General features: G+C 44.5%; 1 protein-coding gene across 15 annotated transcripts in view; it reads left to right on the forward strand.

Moving 5' to 3' along the window:
* The window catches only part of KIAA1217 (KIAA1217 ortholog), a 293,787-nt gene that overhangs the window by 226,872 nt on the left and 49,545 nt on the right, over nt 1–17,370 (forward strand). For 8 of the 15 annotated variants that reach the window (XM_045534890.1, XM_045534964.1, XM_045534944.1 and 5 more), the window contains one exon: nt 15,701–15,747. In XM_045534890.1, the coding sequence (XP_045390846.1) occupies nt 15,701–15,747 (47 nt within the window). Of the gene's footprint in view, nt 1–15,055; nt 15,161–15,700; nt 15,748–17,370 lie in introns of all 15 variants that reach the window. The other 7 variants (XM_045534927.1, XM_045534861.1, XM_045534881.1 and 4 more) reach the window with 1 other exon arrangement.

The raw sequence follows: 17,370 nt of genomic DNA on the forward strand, positions 1-17,370 counted from the left end.
ATGGCTTAGCATGTGAGGCTCTGTCTTTCCTAGGTTATAAAATTACTTCATTAAACAGCATCATTATTTCTATTCATGGCACATAAAACGGCCCTTAAGAATTGTAAAATTCTATGACATTTATGTTTTGCTATTTTCTATTTGTAGTTTGGATCATATACTGTAATGTAAAATATCTTTATTGAAATAACACGCAAAATTTCAAGAGTGCTCCTTGCAAAGTGACTAGCTCTCCTTGCAAATGTATCATAGATTCCTCCAAATGGAATATGACTTTTCAAGACATAGTAAACTTGAACTGAGGTCATATTTTTACCTCACTCTGCACCTAGAGCAGCTAAATCCAACAAACTAATAAAGAGTAACACCGGGGGGCAAATTCCTGCCCTGTCTGGGCACCTGTATCTGGAGAAAGAAAAGCCGTATGAGTTCCTGTTATGATTTCTGTGTCAGTGTAGACTTAGAGAGCAGAAACTTCCATGTACAGGGGGAAGCCTGCACGCTAACTGGTAGCTTGTGTCTGTTTTTAATCATTTTACATCACTTTCTCATTTCATGAGGATTCAATCTTATTGTGTTGGTAGCTTGGAGTGATGGGATGGAGCCTTGGTTTAACAGTTGATGGAATGAAAGTGTAAATTCAGACCTATATCATTTTAAAATGTTCATTGTGACTGGCAGACCTTTGAAGATTTTCTAAACTATGCTTTATCCGGCTGGAGGGCAGTGAGTCTGAATGATGGGAAAAGAATGATTAAGTTTTTTTCGTTTCTTGCTTGTGCAGTCAAAGGCAAGTCACATGAGAGATCTCCTAAGTAGTTAGACTCGCATCTCTCTAAAGCAGGGTTTCTTAACCTCGGTGCTGTTGACAGTCTGGGCCTGATAATTTGCTGTAGAAGGCTGTCCTATGCATTGCAGGATGTTCTCTTAGTCTCTTTTGTGTTGCCATAAAAGGTCATCTAAAACTGGGTAATTTATAGAGAAAAGAGATTTATTTAGCTCACGGTTCTGCAGGCTGAGAAGTTCAAGGACGTGGCGAGGGCTTTCATGCTGTGTCATCAGATGGCAGAGGAGATCAAAGGGGAAGTGGACCCATGCAAAGAGGGGGAAGTCTGAGGGGCATCTGGCTTCTTAACAAACCCCCCTCACAGGAACTAATTCATTTCCAAGAAATCGATGCAGCCTCCCATGAGTGAGAATTCACTACTGCAAGAACGGCACCAAGCCAATCATGGGGAGTCCACCCCCATAACCCCAACCTTCCAACACTGCCACATGTGGGATCCAATTTTAACTTGAGTTTTGATGGGGGACAAACAAACCATATCCAACCCGCAGCATCCCCAGCCTCTGCGCACTGGGTGCCAGCAGCAAATGACCCCCAATCCTGCCCTAGTCATGACAATCAAAGACATGTCCAGACCAGTGCCCTGGCAGAAGGAGGGCAAAATACCACTGGCTCAGAAACACTGCTCTCAAGGAAATTTGAACTTTTTCTACTTAACGGAGTAGAGAAAAGAAAGAATTGCCCCATCTTCAAGCAATGTAAATTTCAGCATTCATAAGAAAAGGATCATGACAGTTATTACCTTGCATCTTTGGTAAAGCAGCTCATTATTGATAGAATTCGCTATTGCTACCTGCAGGTCAGTCAATCTGCCTGTCCACCACTTATTGAGAGACAGTAAGTTGTAGTGGGCTCCCAAACTGGACTGCCTGGTTCAGATCCCAGTTCTGACACTTGCTACCAGCTGGGACCTGAGTCTTGCTCTGCCTCCGTTTGCTCATCTGTGAAATAGAGATAATAAGTGTGTCTTCCTCATAGGATGGAACAGCTCATTACAGTTAAATGCCTTGCGCCATCCTGGAATATAGTAAGTGGTCAAGAGTTTCTGCTCTGAGGAAAGCCCTCCAGTAAAGGCTAGTAGACTGTTAAACAAGGATATAAATGCACAGAGCTAAGACCAGGGGCAGCGGGAAGAATCAGGGGAAGACATTTTTGAACATATCAGAAAGCACATAAAGGAGTGGGGTTGAGAGAGTAAAACTAAGTATGAAGAGGGAATGGAATTAGCTGAGTTGACAGATCTAAATCAGAACGCTCTGAAGTGCATTTCAGGAGAGTGGTCAGACTTGCATATCTGCCTGGGTCCAGGGGCAAAAAGACAAACCAGGTTTGGGGCATCCTTTTACAATTGCTTCTGAGCTACATGTCTGATGATAAAGACACCTAACCAGGGATGGTCGAAATTATTAGGTTATGTGTTTTGATGCTTAAGGGTACCTGACCTCAGCTCTTGTCTGAATTGCTTTTTCATGCACCTCTAATTATGGATCAATAAATGTTTATTGAGCTCCTCTTATGTGCTTAGCCGTGGACTAGATGCTTTGCTGGATACAAAGAAGCTCAGATGTGGTCCCCATACGCTAGGAACATTAACTGTGAAGACAGTCGTAAAACATTAAAAGTTTAATATAAACATAAAAGCTGTGCCACAGTTAACTGCCCGAAACTTCTGAGTTAGAAATGCCTATTAAGACCTGTTTTAGAGGAACAACCACAACAGGTTTGCATTCTTGACATTTCTTTTGGCTTTGGTAATGCCCAGGGATGCTCTTCTTGTCAGCCTGAGAGTGACAATGTCTCCTAGTGAATCAGGGAGGAGGGAAGAGAAAATGCCAAGGCAAATGCTTCTCCTGGAGGCTTGAGTTTGTAGGGGGGAGATCTCTTCCCAACTTCTCCAAGTCCAGTTGGGAAGTCAGGACACGTTTTCCTTGAAAACAATGCGGAACAATGACGGGACTAATAATACGTTGTAGGTTCAAGAGGCTTCCGTGGGCCAGCTGGAAACCCAACCACCATTTATTCCAAGTTCTAAACAATGAAAGTACAAGGAAACTTTTCAATTACAAGCCTGCCATAATTTGGAGACTGCTTGTACGTAATTAATTCCAAAGAAGTGATACAGGCAGTAATTGCTATGAATTCAGAAAAGGGAGCACTTTCCTGAAGTTATGCTGGTCTGAGAGTCTTCATGAGAACAGCAAGAGGATCTAGAATGTAGGGCACGTACGTACGGAAATGGAAAGATGTCATTTGGGAAGGCAGACTGGTCTTTATCCAAAATGTGCTGTACTGCTACCATCACGGTGCCTATAAACATGACATCTCGATATGATGTTTTGCCACTCTTAGAAATCAAGTGCCAATAAATTGAATTATTACTTCATTCACGGGCATGTAACTTCATGATTAAGTAATATTTGTGAGCGATTCCTTAGACTGCTTAGTTCAGGCGACAGATGTTTGATAAACATACTTGACCAACTGACAAATGTATGAAGCCAGCCGTCCTCTTCCACCAGGGAGATTCTGTCAAAAATACCAGTGGAATGACTGCCACAAGGGCTGTGCTACTTTAAACAAACCAGTCTCTCAAAGGGAAGAGCCATCATCTGTCCCTAATTAGACCAAATGAAATGCGCCTCTGTATCTCCTTTGAATATTCACAAGATGCTGTCAATCAGAAGTCTGACACCAGAAAAGAAACCAGAAGAACCTAAATGCTGAGATTCAGAAAACTCTCTTCCTTTGAATGGTGTAGGTGCAGATTCGGTCTCCTTAAAAGATGGTAGGATTGACTTGATGTGGAACCAGTGTGGTGCCACCAAGCCCAAAGGTCTTGGGCGAGTCTAAGTAGCCAAGACAGAGCTCCTGGTCTCTCCTGACACCCCAGCCACACTTAGCCTCTCTAGTGATTGGTTGTCCTTCTCGCTGGTGGATTCCATGGAGATTACACTTGTCCTGATTTCATTCCAGACTTTATTTTTCATGAATGAAGTGGCTCAAAAATATAGCCAGGTCTAAGCATTCATTCCAACTTTCCAAAATGGTAGGTCTTTAAAAGTCTGTATTGCCCACTACACTCGTGTTGAGCCAAAGCATATTTCCAGTAAATACCTCCTCTCCCCCATTGTCCGTCCTCAGAGCTAAAGAGAGCTCAGAGAACACCATGTCCTCACCCCTGACTTTACAGGTTGGGGAACAGCCAGGAGACTTCCTGAAAGTCCAGCAACTAGGGTTGCTCTAGTCAAATGATTGTTCCACTGTCATGCTGTGTCAGTGATTTTTGTCTTTGTCATGAAAGTAGCATGTCCCTACGTCCCCCAACAAGCACAAGTAACTATGAAGACAAAACAAAAACAGACACACACTAGAGAGGCCAAATATAGGAGCTGTCTTCCTTCTTTTTCCTGAGTCATTATCTTATTTCTTTGGGGGCTGCCCTATGATTTTACAGCTCACAAGCAGGTGAGAGTTCGGGCTTATTCCCGCAGCCACCTGAGGACCACTCAGGGGACCATCCCTTGCCGTATCTTCTGACACCATCTCTCCTTTGAGGCCAGATGGGAGGCCCGTGTTCAGGTTGCCCGGAACATGAACCAACGGCTATTCCTACCGGTTTGTACCTGTTCAAAAAATGAGATGTCACTTCCAGAGCATGAATATTACAGATTCCCCTCAGGGAAGAGAAAGAAAATGCAAAATAGGCGATTTCTTAAAGCAGGGTGTAGGCTTGCCCTGGGGAGTGGGGGCCCTCGTCACCCAGCACAGAGCCAGCAGGAAGTGAAGGGCCTCACCCCAGAGAGTGAGTCACCGGGAGGCAGCTCAGAGCCATGCGGGGGGAGCACGGCTCTGGGAGAGTCTGCGAGCTAATTAGCTCGGTTTCCCCAGGAAAATCTCTGCCTCCCCAAGCCGCAGCATCCTTTGCCCCAACAAAGGGACGATAACTGCTACTCAGGAGTTCTCTGCAGATCCCCAGTACTGGGATCACTGGATCAAATGGTAGGTCTACTTCTAGTTCTTTGAGCAATCTCCAAACTACTTTGCACAGAGGTTGTGCTAGTTTGCAGTCCCACCAACGGTGTGTAAGTGTTCCTTTCTCTCCGCATCCACACCAGCATCTGTTGTTGATGGGGCACTACTCAGACATTAAAAACATGGTGATCTAGTATCTTTTGTAACAACCTGGGTGGAACTGGAGACCATTCTTCTTAGTAAAGCCTTGCAAGAATGGAAAAACAAACACCACATGTACTCACTATTAGATTGGAATTAATCAATCCACACTTACATGCACATATAAGAAGTAAAACTCAAGGGAAATCAAGCAGGTGGGAGGTGGGAAGGAGGGGATGGGTAAATTCATACCTAATGGCTACAGTGCACACTAACAGGGTGAAGGGCACTTAACTTTGACTCAGACTGTACAAAAGCAAATTATGTAACCAAAACGTGTGTACCCCCATAAAACTCTGAAATAAAAATAAAAAAAAAGAGTTCTGTGCAATCTAAATGAAAATAGCTATAAGATCACTTTGCAAACTGGAATGTTCTCTATAAAGAAGAGCCTTATTGACATAAATCTGTGAAATCATATAGTTGTGCTGACTCTTTTGATCTAAGGGACGACTGTGTCCATATCCCTGACTTGGGACCGTTTTCTGGTGCCAACCAGAGGAGCCTGAGCAGAAAGTAGATTGTGAAATAGATGAAAGGCTTCCTGGAGTGAGTCCCAAGTCCGTTCTGCTGTGCTGGGCAGAGCACTGCAGGAACCTCAGAAATTGATAGCGCGTGTTGGGAACAGCAGGCCTGGGTGTGACCGGCTGGCCACACCTTTCCGTTTTAACTTCAGTCAAGCTCACAGAACCAGAATAGAAAGAACTATGGAGCCTACATAAGTCCCTGCCAACCAGGAACTTTGGTCATTCTGTCATTCTAGAATTCTAAGTTGGGTTGGATTCCGACGTGACATTCTTTGGGTGGTGGGAATCTTATGAGAGAATGGGCACCCCTATTTAACAAGGCACGGGGTTCCTATGACACCCTGTTTCCTCTGCATACTAAGAGTTTGCTCAGTGTTTTACATTCTCTGTCATGAACTCAGCTCCATGGTCATTAGCTTCCTGGGTTTGAACTTGTTGGAAACTTTCCTACCTCCAGGGCTTTGCATTTGCTGTTCTTCTGCCTTGTGCATTATGCCACCAAACATCCACCTGTCTAGCTTCTCTCCAACATCAGGGCTCTACCCAAATGCCACCAGTTCAGGGAGACCTTTCCTGACCATGATATTTGAACTTGCAACATCCCTCTCCCCTGCCATACACAGATATATAAATAGTATAATTAAATAAACAATATATGTGCATTTGTATATGAGTATACACACATATATATTTCTTTACTTATCTAGTTTATTGAGCCATTACCCCCACCCCCTAGAACATAAGTTTCATGAGGACAAGCCCTTTGTTTTCACCGCTGTATCCCCAGTATCTTGAACTGTGCCTGGCACATGGTTGATGCCCGAGAAGTGTGTGTTAAATGAATGAATTTGAAGGGATACAGTGAAGGCCTACACATCCCTAATGTGTTACAGGTTACAGTGTGCTGCCCACACATTTTCTCATCTGCACTCATTTCCAGTGTCTCTGTAGGGTGACAACCTTGGGGGTAGGTAAGGCAGTTGTTATCCCAGTGTGGCTGAGGAAACTGAGATGCAGAGATAGTAAGTGACTTATGAGTAGAAATTTATGTCTTACCCAGGACGTCTGTTAGTCAGCTCGAATGCAGCATGTCCAAAAGTGAACTCCTCCCTTCCCCAATGACTTCATTCACCCAGTCGCTTAGGCCAGAAGCCTTGGTGGCATCTTGACTGCTCTCTCCCACCCCACGTTTGGACACCCAGAGAATTCGTTTTGATGTATTCTCAAAGATTTCTTGCCTCGAGCTGTTGATCTTGACCTCACAGCTACCGCCAGTCCAGGTCACCCCTAGGTATCACCTGATGTGCTACGATGGCCTCCTAAGAGGTCTCCCCACTCTGTCCCTGCCCACCTTCAGCCTGTTCTCGGTGCAGAAGCTACAGTGACCCTGTTAAAACATAAGTCCCTTCCTGTCCCTTGCTGGGGGCTCCCGTCATGTTCAGAGTCAAAGCAAGAGTCAATAAGATGACCCACAAGTAGGGAGAATGCACTTCCCACCTGGACGGGGACAGCTCTGACTTATCCCTATTGTCCCTACACTATCATTGCAATAATCAATAGCTCCCCTCTCTCTTTCCAAAGCATCCTGGTTTGGAAGGTAAATGATATGGCCCCTCCCCACAAGCCCTGACCAGGTCACCCCTCTGCTCCATGTCTGGCACCACTCCCTGTGACCCTCCTTCACTCCCTGCAGGCATAGGGGCCTCCCCAGCTCTCCTCAGCCCCACCAGGCACACTCCTGCTCTCCCTGTGGCCTGGAATGTTCCTCCCCCAGATAATGTGCATGGCTCGCTCTCTCAGTTCCTTCAGGTCCTTGTTCAACAGTCACTTTCTCAGTGAGGCCCTCTCTGGTCGACCTGTCTAAAATTTCAACTCCTCTTCCTCTCTCTCTTCCTAACTTTGTTTATGTCTTTCATACTCTTTAGCATCCAGAGTTTATTACTCATTTTACTTATGGTCAGTAGGACATCACCTCCCCGTGGGCAAGGATTTTCATCTGTTTTGTTCACTTCTATATTCTTAGTGCCTGGAACACTGCCTAGTATACAGTAGGTACTCAATAAATGGTTGAATTAATGGGTGAAAGAAAGATCACGCTGCTATAACTAGTGGAGTCAGAGCACAAATCCAAGTTAATTCCTGGCCCGGTGTTTTTGCTTCCAGTAAATTTTATTTGGTCTAGTTCTTCTGCCCTACCCTGGAACACTGTGTTCTACTCTCCTCCCCCCGCTCCCCCAACTAAATCCTACCATTCTCTTCAGCTCCATTCACATGTCGCTTCTTAGGAGGATTTGTTCTTCCCCAGCCCACTGCTCTGTCTCCATCACCCTGGAGCACTTTGTTGCGAGAGCAGAGAGCGTGGGAGCCCCACAGGATCCCGGCTGGGGTGGAGCCACTGTGCCCGCCCACGCCAGGTCATCTGAAGTCTGGGGTCTGGAAGGAAGATGTTGGCATCGTTGGCCCCCAGTGCTGTCACGATGCTCACACTCAAAGTGGTTGTGGAAGGGAACTGCAGTTGACATTGACAATCAAACATCTCCCGGGGCCTTTAGGAAAATAAACAGCACCCCTTCCGAGTGTGTGAAGAACTGTTTGTTAGCGGGAATGCCATCATCTCCATGGCAGTCCCTCTTCACATCTCGTTGTAAACTTTCATTCTCATGATGCCGCAGTGAATTACAGAGAAAAATTAGAAATAGCTTTTCCCTCCTAGATCCTTGTAAACGGAGCTTCATTTTTGCCTTTTTTTTTTTTTTTTTTAACAGATGTTCTTAAATGTGTCTGTTTTCATGCATCCTAGGTGAAATGCAGAGCATTTTGGATGAACCCTTTCGGTTTGGTCATGGCCTCTTTCCTGACTTGGAAACATAAGGGGCACAGGGCTCATTTCTTCTAATGTACTGCCCTCCTCAGTCGGTCAGAAAGCAGAGTCAGTCTAGCATGGGAAATGCAAGGCTGAGAAATAGCCCAGAAACAAGAGAGTCCAGTTGGGATAGGGTGGAAAATGTGTGAAGTCCCTGTCAAGTAGGGACAGGAAAAATCACCGGGGACCGTGCAGATAGTATTGAAGGTGGACGGAAGTGAGGCCAGACTGCAGGGAAAGGGCTAGTGTGTATGAATAATGGAACCAAAGGTGACAAAAGATTGCTATACTTAGCAGGGGATTTTGGAATTTCAGACCTAGACAGTAAAACCATCCCAGGTTAGAATTCAAGGGCAGAGTATGGCCATAAAGAAGAGTTTGAGGATCCACAAGGCCAAACCAGAAGGGGTTCTCGGTGCAGACGTTGAAGCCACAGAAGATAGTGGCTGGCGTGGGACAGACAGGAGTGTAGCTTCCCACGCTGGAGTCACCCAGGCACGTGAGGGAGTGTCCTGGCTGCTGGTAGCGAACTCAGGGACGGCGAATTCAGAATTCAGAAGCAGGGCAGGTGTTGAGGCATCAGACAGAACAATGGATTGAAGTGCCTTTTAGGGACGACAGAACATATGCACCGTCATGCTCACTCCACGAGCAGAGGGCACAGGAAGAAATAGCAGCATTTACCATGAGCTACATCAACGTCTCCTTAATAGATCTACATATTTCTATGGGAAGTTAAATTTACCAGTTTCTGAAACAGCATCTTTAGTTATACAGCTTTTCTGCCAGTAGGTTAACTTTGGGGAGAAACAGAAAGTTCATGGCTCAGAGTCATATTTGAAGCTTAACCACAAAATCAGATGATTTGAATTCCAGTGTTTTGTTGAACTCATCTGAAAACAGTGTCTTTAATTACTTTGGGTTTTTTTTCCCCCTCATACCAAAGAATCAGGGCATGAACAAACAAGGGCATAGCCTAGCTTTAAACCTGTTCACTATTCCATTCTGGAAAATGCCTGCAGCACTGCCAAGATGAAAGGGTTTTAGTTCAGTTAGATTTCTCCCAGGAAAACAAAAAATTGACAATGTGAAAAGAAGGCAGTGTTTCGAAATGATGATATTTTGCTCTTTGCTGTGTCCAAAGCAGCTAGCATGTTACCTAGCACATACTAACACATTAACTGCCATGGGAGTTGTATTTAACTCACGCTAGTTTTGAGCCCAGGGCCTCAGGAAGCATATGTAATTTGCACGTCTCTTCACCTTGGGAGCCACATGAACTATTTTCAAGTTGCATATAACTCAAGCACAGGAAGCAATAAAAAATAATGAATTTTTCATGAAATTAGAAAGGATCATTTTGTTTTCGAAGTTTTTATTCTATTTTCATAATAAAACACCATGGGCCCAAGGACAAAAACTTTTTTTCTAGTGTGGCAGTCAATGTGTTAAGTGCTCCAAAATATTTGTTCATTGATTGATTGATAATTTATCCCTTTCTAGAGGGGAAGATGAGAGAAAATGAGCAAGAACAGGGAAAAAAATCACAAAGTATTAGAGCTAGAATTAAACTGAGGTACAACCTAGCGTGTACGCTCTGAAAGCCAGTCCTGGTCACTGTGGTTTTCAAAATTAGTCACTGGTTAGGAAGGTTAATGTTGCTGACTGAGGTTTAATCACGTCAGCTTGGTTGTCTGGTTTTAGCCACTTCTAGTACCTCTTTCAGACATCCTTTTGGAATCTTTATAGGAGAATTGCCAGCCTCATACTTGTTACGGTGTTGACTTGTTTCTTAATAGCCATTAATTTTTTTTTTTTTTTTGAGACAGAGTCTTGCTCTGTTCCCCAGGCTAGAGTGCCGTGGCATCAAGCTCACAGCAACCTCAAACTCCTGGGCTTAATCAATCCTCTGCCTCAGCCTCCCAAGTAGCTGGGACTACAGGCATGCGCCACCACGCCCAGCTAATTTTTTTTATATATATATACATTTTTAGCTGTCCAGATCATTTCTTTCTATTTTTAGTAGAGACGGGATCTCCCTCTTGCTCAGGCTGATCTCGAACTCCTGACCTTGAGCGATCCTCCCGCCTCGGCCTTCCAGAGTGCTAGGATTACAGGCGTGAGCCACCGCGCCTGGCCAACAGCCATTAATTGACTTAGATATAAAATAAGGACTTAATTCAGGCTTAATGAGGCCTCTGTCAGTACAAAGATGAGTCCCTAGTCAAAAACCAAATGTTGAAGCTGAAACTGGAATCAAACAGTTGTATACTACGTTTTCAGATTGGTCACTAAATTTAAAAAAAAAATTGTATAAATGGAGTCACTGGCTAAAACTAGTCCCCCAAATACAGATTTTTTTCTTTCTCTGTCTTCAGAGGAGACCACCAGCAGTTTGGTTCTGTGTCGTCTTCACAGACAGACGTGGAGTTTGCAGGAAAGCTGGTTGAAGTAGCGGGACTTCTAATACTAGACTCAGCACTTTCCTGAATTTGACTGGAATTTTGTATTAATATTATGTTTGGGCCCTGAGAAGACTCATTCAGCCAGGCTGACTTACGGCACTAAATGACTAGTTGTACATACTAATCACATAAATATGGTTTATGGAATGATATAAAATGGTTTATGAAATCATTTTTAAACCATCTTTTCAACAGTTATTATACCAGTCCTGTAACACCTTCAACCGAGCGACATTGGCAAGAATTAGCCTAAGCATGTTTATTGTTCTAATGATCAGCGCAGAAAATTGCTGTTGCAATAAAATGACAGGGTTGTGTGCATGTCCCTTCTTCCCCTGCGTTTCACTTCTTTCCCTTTCGCATTAAAACAGACTTCATAATGTTTCGTCATGGGAGAAGGCAGCGTAGGTTTCCAGTTGCTGTAATTGAGTTAAACCATAAAATTGTTTCCAGATTACCAACCATGAAATGGAAATACAATCTTATTTATGAATTTATAAATCAGATAATCTCCCGAAAATGAATCCGGAAACCAGAAACAGTTTGATGATTAAATAGGAGGGAAAAAGTTTTCTCATTACCGTGTGTCAAAAGAATTGTAGTTTTGCAAAGTGGACTTGGCCAAGATGGTGGGGCCTGTGACGTATGCCATGCTCAGTGTACAGCGGCCTTCCCTGCACTCGGGTCTCACCCTCATTTCCTGGGCAAGGGGAGAGGATGGCTCTCCCTCTACTCTCAGACTCAAGCGTTTCAACTCTCCAGGGAGGATGTCAGATGAGCAGCTGCCTAACTCAGTATCTCTGACGCATCACGTCTTTTTCCTGGTGGCCCTGCTGGTGACGTAGCTGCAAGAGGCCACCCAGGGAGCGTTCACTCCCTTCCTCACAGACACAGGAAACAGAGCCAAGCACGTGGGCACCTGCACCGGATACAGCACTTTTGCTCCAAAACATCCAAACTCTCATCCCAGGCAGTTCTGCACCTCGGTCAGTATCAGCCCTGAAGAAGGAGAGTGAGATGCTATTTGGGGGGATGTGTTTCTCTGCACCCTAAAACTATTATCTGGGAAAAACCAAGTACCCACTGAGCCAGGGAAAAATGCCAAAGGCGTATATGTATAAAGCCGTATGGACTCCCTCCCATGTGGAGATGACCTGCCCTGTGCTATAACATCCTTTTTCTTTTTCTTTTTCAGTTATTTTTAGAGGCAGGGTCTCACTCTGTCTCTCAGGCCTGGAGTGCAGTTGTGCAGTCATAGCTCACTGCAACCTCAGACTCCTGGGCTCAAGCAATCCTATGACTCAGCCTCCCGAGTAGCTGGGACTACAGGCGTGCGCCACTACACCCAGCTCATTTTCAATTTTTCTGTAGAGACAGGGTTTCGCTATGTTGCCTAGGCTGGTCTTGAACTCCTGACCTCAAGCAGTCCTTCTGCTTCAGCCTCCCAACGTGCTGGGATTACAGGTGTGAGCCACCGTGCCTGGCTACTGTGCTATAACATTCTAGAATTCTAACCACAATGATGAATCAGTTGAAGATCAATGTCTTTTATCTGGAATAATTTGGGTGCTTTGTTTCCGTTTTTAATGCTGCTGCTCTTCTTTGGTGGACGAGGTAATGAAACCTGCAGACCAGACAGGGATCAGAAAGGACACTGGTTTAGCCCTGATCAGCATTGTGCCCGTGGCCACTGTTGGAATCCCGGGACTGTCTTCTGCCTCTTCCCTCTTTAGTCTCTACATAATGAGACCTACCTATTTCTTGCATTTCTTAATATTACTGTCTTCTGCATGTACTTAGGTTGTCACCACGCCTTCGTATCCCACACACCAGCTGTATGGGACCCTTTAAGCCACTTCCTAACCAAAGATGGCTAGACCCTAAAAATGTCATGCCACTTTTTTTTTCTTAAAGAAATAGCCTTTGCATTTGCGTAGGATTGAATAAGAGTAATAAACTAGTGCAACTCAGGGTCGCTCTGAATGCAACTCTGCTCTCAGGGTCGTTCTTTTGACTTCCAGCTCTGCCATGAACAGAGCCCCTGTGAGATGGATACGGGTGCTGGACGACTTTCACCTGGGACTGAGCATATCCCCAGGGAAGTCATTCATGTCCCGAAGGTTTATGTGAGTTGGTGTCTCCCATGGGGCAGGCAGCATGATCAATCACCACCCCCATCATTTCTGAGGTGCCATTGTGACTTGGGTCAATAAACTTGCGATTTCCAATGGGCATTTACTAACCTGCTTTCCTTATTTGAATTTCTTACTAATTTTTCTCTCTGGCACATGAACTGTTCTATGGCAAAGAGGACTCTAGGAACACAGGTATGAATGAAATGTTCTATGGCTCCCATGTGTAGCATTGACCGATGTGCCTGGAAACATTTGCAAAGCCCGTCCGTGGAGAAACTGCCACGCTCACCGTGTGAGATGTCTTCTTCCCACTCTATTAGGACAGGGAGATCATACTGCTAATACTTAAATTGTTCGGTGTTTTTCCTCCCCCTTGGTGGGTTCAAGATCATTAACTATCCAGACGGTATGTCAAGAAACTCAGTGTAGTGACAGAACCATCAATTTTAAACTAAAGGAAACGCACACAGTTCTGACGTCAGAAGCTTGTGATTGCAAAACCAAGTTCAGTGTTTCATACGGTGTAAGGGTTATACTCCAGAGGCAAAACTCAAGCCCACAAAGCTGTGGGTGGACAAAATTACCCTTGAAAATGCTCTTGATTGCCTTAAAGTTCAGGATACAGATGGTACCATCTCTCACCAAGCCCAACTTACCCAGTTGGTTTTTTGTAGTGAAAGAGCAGACCACCACCGAGTACTGTTTCCGCTGGGAACAGATGAAGTGGTTGGCTTGTATTTCAGAGCCACAGTGTATACATGTGCTGTTTGTAGCACAGAAATCCCTGTTGCTCACTCTAGAGGTCCATGGGACAGAGACCCATGGTGAGGAGTGAGGTCTCTTCTCTTATATCAGGCTCACACTGGGACACCGCCTCACGAGGACAATCGCAGGTGAGATGCCCACAGTATTTAAACTGTTCCACCAGGCACAGTGGCTCATGCCTGAAATCCCAGCACTTTGGGAGGCCGAGGCAGGAGGATCACTTGAGCCCAGGAGTTGGAGGTTGCAGTGAGCTGTGATGATGCCACTGCACTCGAGCCCAGGAGACAAGAGTAAGAGCCTGTCTCCAAAAAACCAAAAGCAAAACAAAACAAAAAAAACTCACACACACAGCGCTATTCTCCCCTCTCTTCTTTGACTGTTTTGAACTACCAAGTACATATAACTAAATTCCTATGAAGTGATGTCGTTTTTATACTATATTGAAAATAATGGTGATGGTTCTATGAAACGTGCATTTTCTGAGGTCCAGAAATGTGAGCCTCTTTCAAATGCGACACAAACTCTAATGTAGCATCAGAGAGCCCTGAAGAGAGAAAAAAACAGTATTTGCACAGAGTAAATCATTGAAGTAATTTTTCACTCACTAACGTCTTATAAAGATGACCAAGTTGTTAGGGATATTGGTTTTCCCGCTTAATTCTATAGAAGCCTCCAGGCTAAAGTTCCTACGACATTTGATTGAGAATCACCTACCCCCAAATCATACATTGATTTCAGTCATATTTTTCCACAATCTTAAAAACAGACGTGTGTTTGTGTTGCCCTCAAGCTGTAAAGCAAATGTGACTGTACCCACGACAAACATCGCCATCATTTTCCCCCAAACCTCCCAGCAGCCTCCCAGCTGAGGAGCTCTCTTAGACGTGTGTGCAACCAGGCAGCACCTGTCCTGGGACATCACTGGCGCCAGACGGGGGCCCTTTTGTGCAGAGAGAAATAAGGGAAGCAGACCTGAAAGGCTCAAAAACACATGACGTGCAGAGCTGTTTCCGAGGGAGATGTTTTTCAGTTTCCGGGGAGGCCTCCGCTGGTTTGCACGGTGGCTTTGCAGTGAGGTCACCGGCTTGATGCTAAACTGTGATCCTCAGATCTTGACCTCAGCCAGGGATTTGCAGGCTGTTCACGTTCCTGAGCCGGGTTGGGTGAACTTTGGCGGCCTTCTAGGTAGGACGTTTTATAACCCTCAGGTGGATCATTTACCTAGAAAAACCAGTCTGAAAGTCAATAGAGCTTTAACAAACAATTCTCTTGTTTTGCAGAGAGAGGATGCAAGCCATGGAGAAACAGATTGCCAGTTTAACTGGCCTGGTGCAGTCTGCACTTTTTAAAGGGCCCATTGCAAGTAATAGCAAAGATTCGTCTAGGTAAAAAAAAAGAAGAAAACAAACCAATGAAAAAATAATTCGATCTGTTTCTCTTTAATCATTAAGATAATTCATTCATTCAAATCTGTTTCCTTGTAATCATTTCAAGGCTGAAAATATTCACATCTCTATGAATCATGGGTGGTTTTTTTTTTTTTATTTGCTTTGTTTTGTTTTGTTTTGTTTTTTCCTTCTGGTAATTCTTGGTCAAATGTCACACTTTGGCCCAAGAAGGGGGAATGGGCTTCCCAGTGCATGTGGCTCCATGGACCACTCACTGCGCTGCGCCTGCAACCGCCATCCTCGCGTGTCCACGTCACCATCATCCGAAAGTCACGTGTGTGCCGGGCTGCATTCCACCCCCTAGTGTCAGGCGTACGCCTGGGAAGTCGTTCCATCCGGCCGGTCGTGGTGCTGATGCTAAAATACCTTCATCGCTTAATGCCATCACTGCTAATCGCTTTGAATAGTGAATGAAAGGGACAAAAAAAAAAAGACATTTGGAAACCGTATAGCTGACTCTCTTTTTCTTTTATTCAGTGAGAAAATGATGAAAACCACAGCCAGGAACCACGCAGATGGTGCAGGTAAGTAAGTGCTCCTCGGAGCCCCGGGCTGCCTTGGATCGGGGCTGGCTGGTCTCAGAAGTATTCAACCTTCTTCCTAAGTCCCTAAGTCACCTACTTGGTGTGACTGCAGTCAGTGGCTTTCTGGATGCCTCCCTCACTTCCATACCTTTTCAGATAATGCTGACATTGCAGATTGTGTCACTGATGGCACAAGCGAAATAGTGTCTTCTCCTGTCACTCTTCCTTCATTCCTTCACTTAGTCACTCGCTTACCCATTTCTGGGGCTGTGCGGTGGCCTCATGGAGACACGGGGCTGCCTGTGGGGAAGATGGATAATGAGACCAGTAACTTTCCGTGGGCTGAGTATTAAGAAGTGCAGGATATATGTTTAACACATTAACTGCCATGTGAGTTGCATTTAACTCACGCTAGTTTTGAGCCCAGGACCTCGTGAATCAAAACCTGGGCAAAACCCTGCAGCTGGTTCGTGAAATTCCTACTTGTTGATGTTCTTATTGTTACAATTAATATTGACAGCTTAATTCTAAAAACGTGGATTAAAGAAACAGAAGTCAATACATTTCATTTTTCTATTTATATTTACCTTTAAATTACACTTAAGGAAGTGTAATTTAAGTCAAGGAAAACACTTTACCCATACGAATTATTTTCAGGTTTTCACACTACTTTTTACATTACTAATTTTCAAGTTTTTATATTACTTTTTTATTGGAAAAAAACACAGAAAGCAATAAAAAATAACAGATGTTTCATTAAATTAGAAAGGATCATTTTGTTTTCAAAGTTTTTATTCTGTTTTTGTAATAAAACACCGTGGCCCCAAAGGAAAAAACTTTTTTTTCTAGTGTGCAAAGTGTTAACCGACAACGTTTGCTACACTGAGGGTATGTCACTGAGAAGTGACACAAACTGGGGCCTGAAGGATGAATAGGACTTAGAGGGGAGAAGAGCCATCCAGATCAAGGGCATTTAGATATTATTATTTTTTTTTTTTTTTTTGAGACAGAGTCTCACTCTGTTGCCCAGGCTAGAGTGCTGTGGCGTCAGCCTAGCTCACAGCAACCTCAAACTCCTGGGCTCAAACAATCCTCCTGCCTCAGCCTCCCAAGTAGCTGGGACTACAGACATGCGCCACCATACCCGCCTAATTTTTTCTATATATATATATATATTTTTTTTTTAGTTGTCCATATAATTTCTTTCTATTTTTAGTAGAGATGGGGGTCTCGCTCTTTCTCAGGCTGGTCTCGAACTCCTGAGCTCAAACGATCCACCCACCTCGGCCTCCCAGAGTGCTAGGATTACAGGCGTGAGCCACCGCGCCCGGCCAATTTAGATATTATTCTAAGTAAAGCTACTGGAAGGTTCTACACTGGGGAAGGATGTCAGCCCAGCAACAATATGGGAATGGACGAGGAGGAACAAGAGCCAACAGGGAGTGACCAGGTGTCCAGGCAGGATCTGAAGGTATCCTTGGACTAGGGCTTGCTTTTTAAATGCCAGCATTCCCCCAAAAGAGGACCCACTTCCATTAGCAGTGTCATCACTAGAATCCAGGTCTGGGTGACGAATGTCTTCTCCTGCAGTCTCAAGGGAAGCTCCTTCCAGAAGATGAGGTC

The sequence above is a fragment of the Lemur catta genome, chromosome 1 (assembly GCF_020740605.2).
Source record: "Lemur catta isolate mLemCat1 chromosome 1, mLemCat1.pri, whole genome shotgun sequence".
Taxonomy (NCBI): domain Eukaryota; kingdom Metazoa; phylum Chordata; class Mammalia; order Primates; family Lemuridae; genus Lemur; species Lemur catta.